The sequence below is a fragment of the Ahaetulla prasina genome, chromosome 2 (genome assembly GCF_028640845.1).
Source record: "Ahaetulla prasina isolate Xishuangbanna chromosome 2, ASM2864084v1, whole genome shotgun sequence".
Classification (NCBI taxonomy): Eukaryota; Metazoa; Chordata; class Lepidosauria; order Squamata; family Colubridae; genus Ahaetulla; species Ahaetulla prasina.
The window spans coordinates 70,194,847-70,211,226 of NC_080540.1; the positions used below are offsets into that span (position 1 = coordinate 70,194,847).

At 34.1% G+C, this 16,380-nt stretch overlaps 1 protein-coding gene across 1 annotated transcript in view; it reads right to left on the reverse strand.

The window, feature by feature from the left end:
* Nucleotides 1-15,973, reverse strand: part of SLC6A11 (solute carrier family 6 member 11) — a 135,534-nt gene extending 119,561 nt beyond the window's left edge. The window contains exons 1-4 of the mRNA XM_058172879.1: nucleotides 15,754-15,973; nucleotides 7,977-8,111; nucleotides 6,993-7,133; nucleotides 5,916-6,006 (exon numbers count right to left, since the gene is read on the reverse strand). Of these exons, the coding sequence (XP_058028862.1) occupies nucleotides 5,916-6,006; nucleotides 6,993-7,133; nucleotides 7,977-8,111; nucleotides 15,754-15,973 (587 nt within the window). The remainder of the gene's footprint in view (nucleotides 1-5,915; nucleotides 6,007-6,992; nucleotides 7,134-7,976; nucleotides 8,112-15,753) is intronic.
* Nucleotides 15,974-16,380: the final 407 nt, after the last annotated feature.

Below are 16,380 nucleotides of genomic sequence, written 5' to 3' on the forward strand. Positions count from 1 at the left end.
CAATGTTCAATGTTCAAAACAGCAATAATTCTGCATTGGTTTTTGTTAGTTTTTATTTTACATATTTATATGTATGTATATGTGCATATACATATACATATAAATATACATATACATACAGTATATATAGAGAGAGAGACAGAGAGAGACAGAGATATCTGTTCAAGCCCTGTTCAATCTTTTCAAACAAAATCAGGCAAAGTCACAGAGAAAAAAACCTGGACATATCCGAATGAACAAATATTTTCACACGGCCTTTTGTGAACTGAATACAATCCAACCAGTCTGGCATGTTATACTGATCTTCAAATGGAACACAAGGAAAGATCTAGTCCAGAGAGGAAGAGATGAGTGTGCGAGAGCTAAGTATGACAAGATCAGGCCTAAACTTGTTAATTACTTTTTATAGGAATGTACTAATAATGTGTCTCCTGTGTCAGTTCTGGAACCATCTTTGGAGAATGTCTTCAGGGCTGCCACAGCAATCTATCGGAACAGGAGGTGGGAGGTGGAGATAGTATGGGGTATGTAATCATAACAACATTTTTTCCCTTAGAGTCAAGGTTGTCTCACCAGCACCTGGAAAGGCGGGACTGGATGTTAACTGAAGTTGGGACAGTGACCTGATTGAACCATGTGATGCAGCTATGAATGGAGGAGAAGAAACTTTAGTTTTACTTTGGGTGGAGAAAGCACAGAGCTTTCAGATTTGGGTTTTGCCCAGATGTGTCAATATGACATCTCTAATAAATTTATACTTTGAGGAAGACAGCTGCCTCAAAGTTTTAATTCTGTTGGGGATGTTACTTGGAACCCTGACATCCTGCAGTTATTTGCACCTTAGAGTAGGAAAACACTTTTTAACTTCCAGAGTTTTTTTCTTAAACTTTTCCTTGTACAAAATATAGGCTTATATCTTTGACCAAAAAGGAAAACAAAGTATTTTCTCACTAGGCTTTACTTGAAAACGTAAAGAATATGTTACCTCCTCCAGTGAATGGAAGTCCTTTTTTAAGATGAGGTCTAAGTTGCTTCCTAACTAAGAAAAGAAATTCCTGAGGCGGAAATAAGTTCACCACCATGTCACCTTTGTTTATCCAAATTATTTTCTAAGAAGTAGTAAACTGTATTTCTAAATCATGGTAAAAGTCTTAAAGCAGAACCATTAAAGAGAAATTACACCAATGAATATCCTCAACTGCACAGTCTCACTTCATAGAAGACCCCAATTCTTCTATAAAACGTTTGAGGCATCTCTAAACTATGACAACACATAATTTTCATTTCTGATACTCTTATCAATATGACTTAGAGACAGTGTAGATAGCAAATATTATACTTTGGTCATCTTACTTGCTATAAATAATTAATGGCATTAATTAATGGAACTCCAAGTCCAATTAAGTGGCTTCCAAAACATCACCTGCTAAGTTTTCTAGGCTGTCAGACTTCCCTCAGACATTCTGAAATCCTCATTATTTTTTTCCTGGTACTTACCAAGCTGAGGAATTAGATTGCTCATTAAATAACACTGTTACATTCATGAAAGCTTGAAATGCACTGATGATGTTACTGAGTTTGGGTAATGAATCATCTGCAAGAAAACAACCAAGTTCAGAGAGTACCAAGGACCCCCTCACAGATATATCTGCACACTTTCTGCTGATACCATTCTTTATAGAAATGTAGGACTTAACTGCAACTGAAGCTGGAGTTCTTATTCATTTTATTTATTTATTTTTGTACTTTCATTCACAACTAAGGTTGATAATTATTATAGACATTTAATATTTTCTATAATAAAAGGACGATATGACCAACAACACTAGAAGTCATAGTAATTTATCTTTTACTGTTTCTTCCTCCACAGTGTTTCAAGTATAGAAAACCAACATGACACAATTTGTGGATGAAATCACTTAAACTGAAATGCAGATACAGCTTTGATATAAGCAACTGTTAAATCCCCAGCAATATTTTAATTATAATCCTTTGTATCAGACATAGGGTTTTGTTTTGTTTTTTGAGTAACCAAATTCTCTCATTCTATTGTAAAACTGACCTCACATATTTAGATTAGTTCCAAAGTTATGCTTTTTCAGCTAAAGATGTCCAATATCAACATCACCTTTTCTGCCCATTTAAATTTCTGTTTCCATTTTCTCCAATTTACTGAACTTTCAAATGAAAAGACGTTTTCAAGTCAGTAATGTAAATGTTAATCCACACATCACAAATTCATAAAAAGAAATTTCTGTGCATCTAAGAAAAGCTACTTAAGTGAACTATTTTTATATTATTCAATTGAACTTCTAATTATTTTCATTCTTTAAGTTATGAATCCTTCAAAGAATATGCTCTTCTTAAGTATGAATATATTTCTGAAAAATAGCACAGCATTCTTTAACAAAAGCAATATTAAAGAATTATAAGTAAGCTAATAGCTCCCATTCTGACATTCTTCTAAGAAGGCAGGGGTCATCTTAGTACAGAGGCCTGTTTTCTAAACTTCTTTATACATATATGTATACTTTTCAAAGTAAATATCAATAATATTGATTATAACATATCTGATGAGATGCTTAATACTTCCTAAAATTTAAGATAGTCTTTCTCATTAAACATTTTTTTTAAAAAGTTGTTATAGCTCTTACACGTACTGTAAATCCTTGGTCATTAACAATTGAAAATCCTTGATCATTAACAAAGTTCAGGGATCCACCAAATGTGGATTTAGATTTCACAGGATAGTAATTCTGAGCAAATAAATAGTAGAGACAGCAAGGACATTAACTTACAATAATTATTGTCTTTTACTAGAAACATTGCCCAAATATTATGATAGGACTGAATAATTACAGTTCTTATTCCAGGAAGTGGAATCTCCAGAACACATGGCTAATAAAAACATTTTGATCAAATTGTAACTATTCAGGGAAAACACTTTAACACATCTCAGAAGTAATAATTGCATTAATCCATTGGTAGTAAGCACAGCTGTGCTAGAAAAACTGCTACAAAAATATTTCACCATGGGGGGAGGGAGGGAGGAATGGATGATTCTAAAAAGAATGCCTACCATAAGAATTGCAGGTAAAAGCCCATAAACTCTGCGGTGTCATAGTCTGAAAACAGTAAGGTAGAAAGGGCCCATTCTATACACTGCGTTGAACAAAAATGCAGTCATGTGGTGAAATGCAAATAAACTGTATAATGAAAGAATGTCTGAGATAAACCATACATAAACAAAACACTTGCATTTTCTTCTTCTAACAATCTGAATGTGATGGTAAAAGATCACAGCACACTTTGTTTAGCTCACCAGGGAAGAACAGAAATATAAACCTACTGAAAATATTAAATCACTAATATGAAATTAAGCAGAAGTAAAACAAACATGTTTAGAAGTAGCATACAACTTGAACTAAAACAAAACTAAACAAAACAAAGCTTCTAACTTATCAATAACTTATGCATATAGATACTAATTATTGGAGTACTAATGTTGCAGCACTACAGTTAATAAAGTCAAGCGATGTTTCATAGATAATGAGACATTAGAGAAATGAGAGTCTCCCAAAAGTTCATCCCATGCTAATTTCACAAGATTCATGCTGATCAATGAAAGACAAATCACAATCTTGTTGTTTCATGTGAAACTATTTGTGTGCCCATACAATATGTCAAAATTTCAATTTATAGGCCTAGTCTATTTGCATGCTGGGAGGATTGCATGCATGCAGTGATACAGAACTAATAAGGACTCAATGCAAAAAGGTAGAAAATACTTTTAAAATTAATAAAATTATACAATATATTTTCAAACAGATACCTAAGGTATAACAATCTTTTCTAACTACTTTAAGATAAAATTAAAATAATGAACCAACTAAAGCATTCCCCTGCATGCCAGCCTCTCAAATTTCTCATTCATTTCTACCCTCCTACTTTCAAAATGAATTTGGCATCTGGATAGCTATAAAACTCCCAAATACATTCTGCACTGAGATTCAAGAATTGGGTGCCCTGTCTGGCTGGTAGCACCTCAGATAACACTTGACCATAGTATCAATAATGCATCACAGATTATTAGATCAAGTCCACTTAAAACTAGCTGTAGTGTTTAAGTCCCATTTAAACCAATGAAACAAGTACGTAATAAATAATGTAAATCTTGCTTCCAATGGTAGTGACAGTACAGTCTAAACATGCCAGTCAAGAAGGCCTATGATAAACATATTGGATATACTATCAGTTGTACAATCTTTTAATTAAGCCACCCATATAATAATCGTTATTACCGCTGCAGGAATAAATGAGATTTAGAGAATTTTCTTATCTCGACCCTACAGAGCTTGTGCCATCAGGACAAATTTTACTACCGGTTCTTGGTGGTGTGGCATGGCTTGGTGGGCATGGCTTGGTGGGCATGGCAGGGGAAGGATACTGTAAAATCTCCATTCCCACCCCACTCCAGGGGAAGGTTATTGCAAAATCCCCATTGCCTCCCAATCAGCTGGGACTTAGGAGGCAGAGAATAGATGGGGGTGGGGCCAGTCAGAATTTTTACTACTGGTTCTCCAAACTACTCAAAATTTCCACTACCGGTTCTCCAGAACTGGTCAGAACCTGCTGAAACCCACCTCTGGTCTTATGCCTTTACATTTTCTTACCACAAATTTCTGTGACTTGATTCAGTAGGTTGAAAAAAGTAATACAAGCCAACATATAAGACAGTAGATATATCTACATCATAGACTGTGTTTTAGCAGATTACATAACCTGAAAATTCACTATCTCCCTTGGCATATTCCTGTTCTTCCTGTACTCCATTCTGCCCGAGAATAGGGACAGACATAACTCCGATGTCAGAGGGAAAGATGCAATATACCCTATGGCGCTTAGAAGGATGACCTTGGTGCCAAAGGATTTCAACCTAAAACAGATTTTAATCTTTTAACAATAAAGCACAAATGTGATGTGTTTCGTCAAACATTGGTATACTTATATATCTGAGAACAACTAACAATGTCTTTGGTTATAAATACTACCAGAAGAAAAGCCATAGTGGTACAAAGAAATCCATATGCAAACTTTCAGCTTACTCAGTCAAAAGAAATAATTGACTATCACGGGTAAAGAGCTAATTGCTGTCTCATTAAAATTGTCTCCAAAAATATGAAAGTTATATACATGAATTCAATGGTTTTATTTCTTATCATGAAAGTTCAATTTTTTTCTGTTCAGTGTGTTACTACATGAAAACAATTACAACATTTTCTGGACAATAGTGTAAAAGCGGCCCCCAACCTTTTGGGCACCAGACCTTGGAGAAAGATTTTTTTTCCGCAGACCAGAGTGGGTGTGGTTTTGTATCCTGCCTGCTTTGCTTGTTTGCATGGACTGGCTGCTGGCATGCCATGTCTATGGACCAGAGTTGGGGACCCCTGTTCCAGGACATATTTAACATCCTTGTATAGCCTACAACACCAAATTCCTTGTTCTTTTCCTTATCTAGCTTCTGAAGTGGAGACAACATCATCTGGGTAACAACTAGCTGGGATTAAATGTGTATCTGGCATTAGTCCCATAGATCATGTAATGTTGCAAATTGTTTTCAAATAGAAAACATTTGAAATGAAACATCTGAAAGGAAACTCTGAGATTTAGCTTATAGTAACTATTATTAAAATAGTTATTATTAGATAATACTATAGCACTAGGAAGAACCGTCATTATTATTTGGTACATATTATCAAAGGAAAAGTGTCTTGAGTTACCTGGGTGATTACATAAAAATCACTTTTACCTAAAATTCTGCCATTGGCAGAAACTAATATTTTCTTATTCTTATTTGTTCCAAATGTTTCTTTTCAATGTCTTTTCAATTAAAATAAAATGATAATAATACTTACTCCCAAAATTCCATGACTGGAGAAGTAGCATTCTGCAAATATTGTTGAGTACAATTGCTCATATTAAGTTTCTGGAATTCCACACAATGTTCTATAATAGAACAAAAAAAAATTATATAAAATTTGCCTTATTTTTTTTATGGCAGTAATATGCTTTAGTAATTAATTCCCATTATAACATTCTTTCAATATTTTCTCTTTGTCCAGTGGAAATATAAGATTTTAAATTTCTAAGAGTAGAAACAGGCTTTACAAGTGACAATGCTTTGCAATTCAAATGATTACAATTTAATTACAAATGCATATTATAGCTTGAGAATCATCTGCATATATAATATTTATATAATAATATAAGCAGCAACCTAAAAGCTTTAACCTGCTAAGGGAGAAAGTAGTATAGTCATATTGGTAAAGCTGATGTTCCGGAAATTGGGGGAAGAAAAAAAAATTTCATAGCTGAATTGATACATGCACTATACATATGTATACACTATACATGCACTATACATATGTATACACTATACATATGTATACACTATACATACATAGCTGGATAATATTCAATATTAGATAAGATTTCTGAAATATATTGCAAAAATTACTGAAATCCATGAAAATTCTGGGATTTAACCGAACATTATAGAGCTGATCAAAACTCCAAAGCTATTGAATAATATAAGAATGGTGATAGAAAATTTCAGTTCTTAATAAAATTAAACTGTTACAGAGATGAGATGAAATACACCATCAGTCAATTGCAAAAGGCAGCTTCACTCAGAACAGCTTACATCCTGCAACAATATCTGCAACACCATCAAACACCCACATCTGCCTGGAAGGACTTGAAAGGAAGACAAAAATGGCCAATCCAGTGCAATCACCTGGCTGATTGTATGATGAACCATTTAATAAATTATTATTATTATAAACTTTTATTCATTAAACATGAAACTCAAATAATAATAATTATTCATTATCATCATCATGATAATGATGATATTCATCATCATCATCATCATCTCACTTTTCATTATCATCATCATCATCATCATCATTATCTCACTTTTGTGCTAGTACCTGTATTCCACTCATGACCACAGGTTGCCCAGGGAAGCTCCATTGTGAAGCAGTTAAACAGATAAAAAATAGCCCATGCTAAAATGATGATATAGTAAACATTCAAATGTGCTTCAATGACCTGGGTGGCATATCCAATCCCTGAAAAATATTGGAAAGTAATTTTTTAGTCATAAATGGAGACAAAAGCATGAGTTAGACAGCAAACAGTCTCAATGCAAACTTGACATAGTCCAGTTTCTAAAAAGAATCCCCCAATTTTGAGAGTCTAAATGTACTATGTACAGTAGAAGTTTGGCTTTCTCAAAGGCAGAACCTAGCTGACCCTGAAAACAGGCAAGCAGGGATAAAACTAATTAGTATTTTGATGCGGGACCATCAGGAAATCCCAAAGCTACAGGCTAGACTGGAAACAAAGGCAGGAGCTGAGAAAAATAATGCCCCAAAATAAACTGATTAAAAGACCCAGGAAACAGTTTTTAGGTCTTTTTCTGCTTAGCAAATGGGCACATTCCAAATTAAGAATACAATAGGTCAATCTTTAAATTATCACTTTTTCCAAATCCTTTTAAGATTTGGCATATGGTCTTAGGCTAACGTTCATTTGTAAGGCAAGCAAATATTTCAACCTTCCATGCTGCAAATAGGTTGAAAAACTGAGACAATGACTTTCCCAAGAAGCAAATTCCTGGTCCAAATCAGATCTCCAAATTTATACATCAGACTCTTATGCTGCATTTTTTATTACTCAGATGATGTAAGTAAAAACAAAGAGCATTCGTGAGATCTTTGTACATTCAAAGGCAATTAGGCAACTACTGTAGATTTTGTTGTCATTAAGATTTGAAGCGTTCTTTCCATTTTGAACACTGAAAATTCAGTCTACCTGTAAAGTATTTTCAATAATCATTAAGGTGCTTCTGTGTCTATACTCACAAAAATACTTGAATATGTATACCAAGGAAAAATGAATATGATGTATACCTTCAAACAGTGGGCAAACTTTTCTCCAGCATGTAATTCCTCCTTCACTAGTATATTGTCCCAAAGCAGTTTCCAAGAAAAACACTGGTATTCCACAGCAAATGAAGAAAATGACATAGGGTATAAGGAAGGCACCTAAAGCAAACATTGAATAGATACTATTAATGAGACCTAATTGCGTAGAAAGATAAAATTAGACATTTAATTTCATATATGCAATTGTTGCACAAGACTACTATCCATAATACAAACAAGATATAGCTTTGAGTGCAAAGTTAAATATTTTAGTTTTAGTTAAATTTTGAATAAAATCCTATGCAACTTTTTGATTATACACTACTATTCACTTACAGATACAGATAGGTGATTTTATCTTTGACCTGCTGCCAGATTGAAAATATTTTTCTTGTGAAATTATATTAATTTTGTGTATATAAACATTATAACTTTTCATGTTCGAAAGGTATTTCCAAAAATATCAGTGCAAAATGCCAGAGGATATGAACTCAAAAGGTATGATTTCAGATCAGAAAATCAAGTCAATCAAGAAAGTATTAATCATTAAGTAAATACGATGAACTTGCCAAATTTCTTAAAGTATGAAAGATTTTTTGGATTTAATGAAACTGTAATATATCCACTAGAAAAATTCATGACTGTGCAATAAATAACAGTAATTTTAATCTCTACCAGCAAGTCCTATTTAAATCTACCCAAAAATCAATCTGAGTTCCATGCAATTTACAACCGTACAGAGCTAAAACCAATATTTTTTATAAATAGACATTAAAGTCCTGTTTTAAATATAACTTGACACTCAAATGGAGCGTATACTATACATGCTATTAGAATGAACTTAAAATGACCTCTTTGTAGTGAGTTTATAGCATGTTTATTGTAATGGAACCTACTTTCACTAGAAACTAAAATGTGGAAATCAGATATTGATGATTATAACGTGATGGGCATAGTCCATAACTGATTTCTGCTCATTAGTAGCATTCATCATACAAAGAATGTATTATGAAATTTTGCTTCACTGGAACTTAATTCAATGGATGTCATGAGCATTAGACAATTTTATCACTCTGTTTTCCATCATTATTCAAATGACATAAGGTGGCAAAAACAATGCATCAATATATGACTATGTCCTCTTGTGGAGGACATGAATCATTGCTCATTCTTAGGATTGCTCAATAATGAACATTTTTCTCCATTATTCCATTAAAATGAAATTTCACTGTATTAAGTTCTTACAAAATGTATTCTTAAGTTCTTACAGTTTCACTAAAAATAAGTGAAGTTATTAGACAGTCTGATGGGAAACTGAGTTAATAAATAAATATATCGTTAACCCTATATATGTTATGTATATTTTTATTAATTATGTACTTTTCCAGTTAAACAATACAGTACATTAATATATCTATGCTGCTTTCAAATTAATTAGTAAACATTCTTAGATACTACAAAAATATCATTATTTTTCAAATTCTACAGAAGAAATGCAATATTTGAAAGTATGCTTTATTATAATGGAAAAAGCTCCATACATTCAAATGCTCTTAGTATTAGTAATTGTTCAATATTTAAATAGAGTAGTAGAAAAGTATTTTTCTAGAGAAGTTTATCTTTGAAAACCTTAGTTGGTTCCATAACTGGTTAGCTTTATAGATTTATATCTATGTAGGTTTTATTAATAATGTTACCACAGATAATTATATTGGAGATACTAGTTCGGAACTATGAAGAACATTTTGATCAACTGCATAATCTTAACTGTTCAATAAAAGCACTTTTATTTTATTTTACAAATTCATTTCATTTTTAGTTTTGTTTTAGAGAAACATTGAATATATATGGAATAGAATGCATTCTATTCCAATTTTCCTAAATATATTTTTTTGCTTATTTATAGCTTGGTTTTCTCATCCAATTCATCACTGGATGAGATACAAAGTTAAAAGCGTGGGCCTGGGAAGATTTTAGGAAGGATCTTTCCTAATATTCCAGAGAGTAAAAAGAAAAGAAGGGAGTAATACTTTCAGTCTTACAAGATTCTTTTGATGTAACTTACAGTACAATAAAGATAGACATATTATTTGTCTAGGTTACTTTGTAAGGCTAACATAATCCTATTCTAGATTTCAAAACCTATTCATTCCTATTGTAAAATGTGTCAAATGCTGAAAACAAAAAAGATAAACACAAGAGTTCTTTAAATAATGGAAAAGAGTTAACCCATTAAAATGCAGGAAGAGCCTTTGGCCAATAGCACTTTTGTGCAGTTCTATCTTGTGTGCCACCAGTATTTCTGGAATGGGAGGCTTCACTGACAGTCTTTATCAATTCATGATTAGATTATTGCAACCTACTTTATATGAAACTTGCTACTGAAACTTTAGCTGGTTCAATATATAACGATCTATTTAGTTATGAATGCTCCTAAGTTTCCCCATGTGAAATCTATGCTGTGGGAACTTCATTGTTTGAGGGGTTACTTCAGGATACAATTTAAGGTGTTGGATGCCATCTTTAAAGGCCTACATCAAGCTCCCAGTCTGTGGGCCAGATGCGTCACGTGCTGGCCACGCCCACAACCGGTTTAGTGAAGAGAGAAAAAGTCCCAATACATCACATGATACTGCTCTGACAGTGTGAGTTTGACACCCCTTCCCTACATGGTTAGGCTTTTAGTTATCTTGGAGGTGATCTACACTAGATAAAACCCTGCTCATCCAATTTGGTCAGGAAGAAATGGCAAGCAGAAGGAATATCATTTAATGGACCATTATGGTTGAGCCTTCTCAGTGATTAACACCTTTCCTCATTTTTAATGGTTTTTCCTTCCATGCTATATTTCTGAACAATGGCGAAGATCTGATGCTTCGGGACTAATTCATAGGTGGGATGGATTCTTTCACTACTCCTAAAATGAAGGTGCATTTTTTTGTGATGTAGAGGGTGCAGTACTGATTATAATTTCCTTGTGTTATTTTTTTTTTTGACATTTTTACTGTAAACAGATAGGAAACGTTCACCTTTCTGATTTCTGACATGACAGAAATCTGAACAAATTAAATCATTTAATCAATAAAACTAACTTTGGTGCTGTCTGAAAATTATGGACATCATAAGCCAATATACATTTGACAGAAGTTGGGGAGCTCTGACACAAAACAGAAAACCAATGGGATATGGGAGGTTTAGAAGTCAGATTGTAACATATCCAAACAATGGCAATCAGATTAAATTTCTCTATATAATTTCTTTGAACACTCAATCTGTTACTCATATTGACAGTCTGTTGTACCAATATACAACAGTCTGTTAATTTACTTGATACCCAAACTGGACCTCCTATCAAAAATAAAGTTTCACTTTATATCATTTTCTTAAGTACTTGTATATTTCTTCATGAGCCATCACTATATTCAAAAAGGATACTATTATATACACATAATCAGGCAAAAATGAATTACATTTTTCATTCTAGCACAAAGCTTTATACGGAGAAAATGCAAATGCGGCCTGTAAATCAGTGAAGACATTTGGTTCACTGAAGTTTCTTGAATAAAATATTCCAAGTGAGTTATTTCCCTTATTTAAACAACAGCAAAGACACGAGTAATAAATTGCTGCTCTGAACAAAACAATACATTTCTAATAAACTGCACATCTAAATATATTTAAGTGAATAGGATCCAAAGTGTAAAAAGTCAGAATGTATTTCCTTTCACTGTACACTTATAATTATTTTACGAATGCATCTAATCTGGAAAATAAGGGTAATATGATTGATCATCTAATATAAAATAGTTAGCCATGTAGTATAAAAATAACTTGCCTAGGTTCAACATCATAAAATAAAAGCATGAAGAACAGACTAGCAGTCATCAATAAGTACAATTAAACAGAAGGTCTCACTTGCCACTATGAAGCAACAGAAGGCAACAGAAAAGTAAACAGACCAACACACCACCCTTTAAAAAAAAAGTAGCAAAGGCAACAGGCCAAATACATGTTGATACTTCTCATTTCAGCAACAACATTAATTGCGGGACAACGTTATCAGCAGAAAAACCACAGTGAAGAAGAAGCACCTGAACAAATTATTTTAGCCCCATAAACTTTGGAAGTATGAGGATTTAAGCCAGATTTGAGTTATTGCTCTCCGTTTCCATATCTAACATCCAGAACTAGGCAAAATCCAAATGTGGTAGACCTCAATTCTCAGAATTCCCAGCTAGCACAGTTTTGTCAAAGTTGGGGGTGGCTACAATCTGTTTTACCACAACCAATTTAATCTAGCATAGAAAAATATTCTCTTAAAACAGTCAAACATTCTTGCAAAACCCATGGAATGAATTGCAGAATTGCATTATAGCACAATTCTATACTTAACATAAAGGGAGGAAATGAAATATCCAAGGGAAAATGTATTATTGGGTAATAGACTGATATGTTTCAAATAAAATCCTTTATCAAGGCTATCATTACAAAACAAAATTTTATGGAATAAATTTGTGTGTGTGTGTGTGTGTGTGTGTGTGTGTGTGTGTGTGTGTAGCTGAAATAAAAAAATGCATCGTTTTTCATGTAACATTTAACAAGAAAATATTTTAAAATGATACTCCTAGTATTTATGTTGTTTTAAAACTACTGAAACCGATTTTAACAAAATAATTTCATTAGTAATGGGGTTACTTTTTTTCTTTCCTTGTAATTTGTTTTTCACTGCCTACCATTCTCTTTTTTGCAAACTTGATACTAAATATCCACAGCATAATCTCTCTTTTTGGTTATCCTATTCCCAGTGTAATGATGGAATTTATAAATATATTTGCCATGCAAGTGATGGCATTTAGATTATACTACATGTTACTCCTGCATTACAGTGATTGGTCTCATTCGAGACAATGACGAATCCGCATATAGATGAGAGGTCGAACGACTAGCCTTGTGGGCAACCAAAACAATCTGGAACTGAACACACTCAAAACTGTAGAAATGGTGGTAGACTTTAGGAGAAACCCTTCCATACTTCCACCTCTCACAATACTAGACAACACAGTATCAACAGTAGAAACCTTCAAATTTCTAGGTTCTATCATATCGCAAGATCTAAAATGGACAGCTAACATCAAAAACATCATTAAAAAAGGACAACAAAGAATGTTCTTTCTGCACCAACTCAGTAAGCTCAAACTGCCCAAGGAGCTGCTGATTCAGTTCTACAGAGGAATTATTGAGTCTGTCATTTGCACCTCTATAACTGTCTGGTTCGGTTCTGCAACCCAACAAGAAAAACACAGACTTCAGAGGATAATTAGAACTGCAGAAAAAATAATTGCTACCAACCTGCCTTCCATTGAGGACCTGTATACTGCACGAATCAAGAAGAGGGCCGTGAAAATATTTACAGATCCCTCGCATCCTGGACATAAACTGTTTCAACTCCTACCCTCAAAACGACGCTATAAAGCACTGCACACCAGAACAACTAGACACAAGAACAGTTTTTTCCTGAAGGCCATCACTCTGCTAAACAAATAATTCCATCAACACTGTCAAACTATTTACTGAATCTGCACTACTATTAATTTTCTCATAGTTCCCATCACCAATCTCTTTCCATTTATGACTGTATGACTATAACTTGTTGCTGGCAATCCTTATGATTTATATTGATATATTGACCATCAATTGTGTTGTAAATGTTGTACCTTGATGAACGTATCTTTTTTTTTATGTGCACTGAGAGCATATGCACCAAGACAAATTCCTTGTGTGTCCAATCACACTTGGCCAATAAAAAATTCTATTCTATTCTATTCTATTAGTTGGAATATGGCTCACATATACCCCTTTGCAGTGTCATGTCATGACCACATACTTAATTTATCATGCTCACCAAAGTTCAAAGAGTTGGTAGTACTAATAAAGCTTCTGACTTGCTTTCAAACAACACCCATATGATAAAATAAAACAAGAGTATGACATGTAAATACTTATTTTCTAAGAATGTAATAACTCCCAAGAGAGTTCTTGCTCTATTTTCAGTAAGCAAAACAAGATTAGACCATTCAATTTATACTGAACGTCAATGTAATCAAAACATTCTTTTCTTTGGCAATATGGCTACAAATTACAATTCTATACAGAACTGTAGTTAATGTTGATAGCTCTGCATACTGTTATACCTTATAATCCAGGACAAAAATCCAAGTACATGAATTTAAAGAAGACTAATTGATTGTGAAGGATAATTAAGAAAATTAAAGCTACCAACCACTAGCCATTGGTAAAGAAAACCATACAGTTTGTAAAATGAAGCATGTACCACAGTTTTGAATTCTTTTTTAAGCTCCCCAGAAAGCTTTTAATTCAACCCATTTTGCTTTGGGTCCAAAACCAATCTAAGTGTTTATAAGCCTCTTCATTAATTTCCATCAGAAAATAAATAACAACCATTCTTGCTCTAAATTGAATGCAATTGGCAGGTTTTCTTTCAAATCTAAAGGACACTCATTTCAGACCGATGAGTTATGTGCAAGAGTAGTGTTTGAAGTCTGTGAGTTGGTATAAAATGGCTTATTATTTTAAAAGGTCCTATGAAATTAACCTGTAGAATGTTAAGGTGAGAGGGGCAGAGGTAGGGATTTCATTTATTTAGAGAAAGAACAGGCTTTGCGTTTTTTGCTTGAATGTCATCGACTCGATAGGTTTCTTCTCCATTCCTCTTGAAAGCATTCTAACTAAAAGGAAACCTGTGCTAAAGTTTTCAGCTGACTGAAAAGTAAAAACGTTAATCACAAAACAAGTTTTCTGTTTCTGTCCCCTGTATGGGATTTTTCTTTTTTGAATTGTGTGAAGGAAATTTTTTTTTGAGTTGTCTAAATCTTGAAATTCTGAAATGGTTCCAGGAGCCACTCTTTACTTTATGGAAGTCCCATCTTCGCTTATGATAAAATCTAGCTGTTCTATTGATCATTGAAAATTTGGGATTTACTGAAAGCAGATAAAAATAAAATTTGCTATCCAGAACAGATTTCCTATAGAGACCTATTGGGGGTTTGGTTCAAAAGCAAACATTTAGGATTGCACTGTGTCACATCAAGCAAACTCTATATATGCACCTGTTGCTACAAAAATAAAACGTCAAGTAAAAAAATAAATGCTAACTTTACTTAAAGTTACATGTTTTAAAAATCTAAGTTTGTTCTGAAAATATTTAAATATTTTATTTTATTAGATTTATTCCTGTCATGTTTATATAAATATATATAATGGAAACATGATTGACACATATATACTCTTCATTTTAATATACCATCCTTGTTCAACATGCATTTAATGAAGCTGCTATTTGCCATTAATTATAGGCTGATGATGGGCTTACTCTTTTCTAACTTTTGTCTCCAAAGAGAAGAGGGAAATATTTTACTTTCAAAATTAATCATCATCAGCATGCATACTAAAGTACTAATCATCCACTTCCAAAGGATCACAAAACTATAAGTACAGCTACAGTAAGCCAATCCATCTCTACTTTTATCACCTGCCCTTTTCTTTCCCGTTTAACTCTAACTCTCTTAAATCTAACTCTCTTAAATTCCATTCCATTGCTTGATAGCCTCCTGCTGTCTAAATATTAACTTACCATGATACACACACCCCCCCCCGTTTTCCCTCACATTAAGCAAATTTAATGTTTTAGCAGGTGGGCAAAGCATGTGCAGAGCTCTGCACTCAAGACAGGATGCCATCTTACCTCCTCCATTTTTGTAGCAGAGATATGGGAATCGCCACACGTTCCCCAACCCAATAATCTCCCCTGCCACGGACAGCACAAATTCAATTTTATTGTTCCAGTGGCCTCTTTCGTGCACCTTCTTATCGTTGCTGTGGACCAAATTGGTGCTGGAGGCTTCAGGATCCGGAGCATCTTCGGGTTTGCCATTAATTATAGGGATAGCCTTTTCAGCTGTCATGACTCTCTCTCAAGCCTGGAGAAGGATATGAAGAAAGGAGGGAACGGGAGTCAAGACAGGGCAGGGATGCTTCTGTAAACCGCTTCCCTCCACCCACTTTGCTTGGTCCACAAACGGGATCCGCTTCGCATCCTTCACCAAAGGACCAAAAAGTGCAGGAGATGCTCTGGCCAACTTCGCAAGATCAGACACCTGCTGATGATGGGCTCGGGGCGACTTGAGTTGGGAGAAGTGAAGACCGAAGCGGGAAAGCCTACCTTGTTTTTCTCTCCCCCACCCACCCACCCACCCACCCACCTTCTTGAACCAGAAGCCCCGCTTTCCAAATCTGCCCGACCTGCCTCCGCCGCCTCCCTTTGTGGGGTTTTGGGGTTTTTTTTGTTTTGCAGACTAGGGGAGAAGGCCAG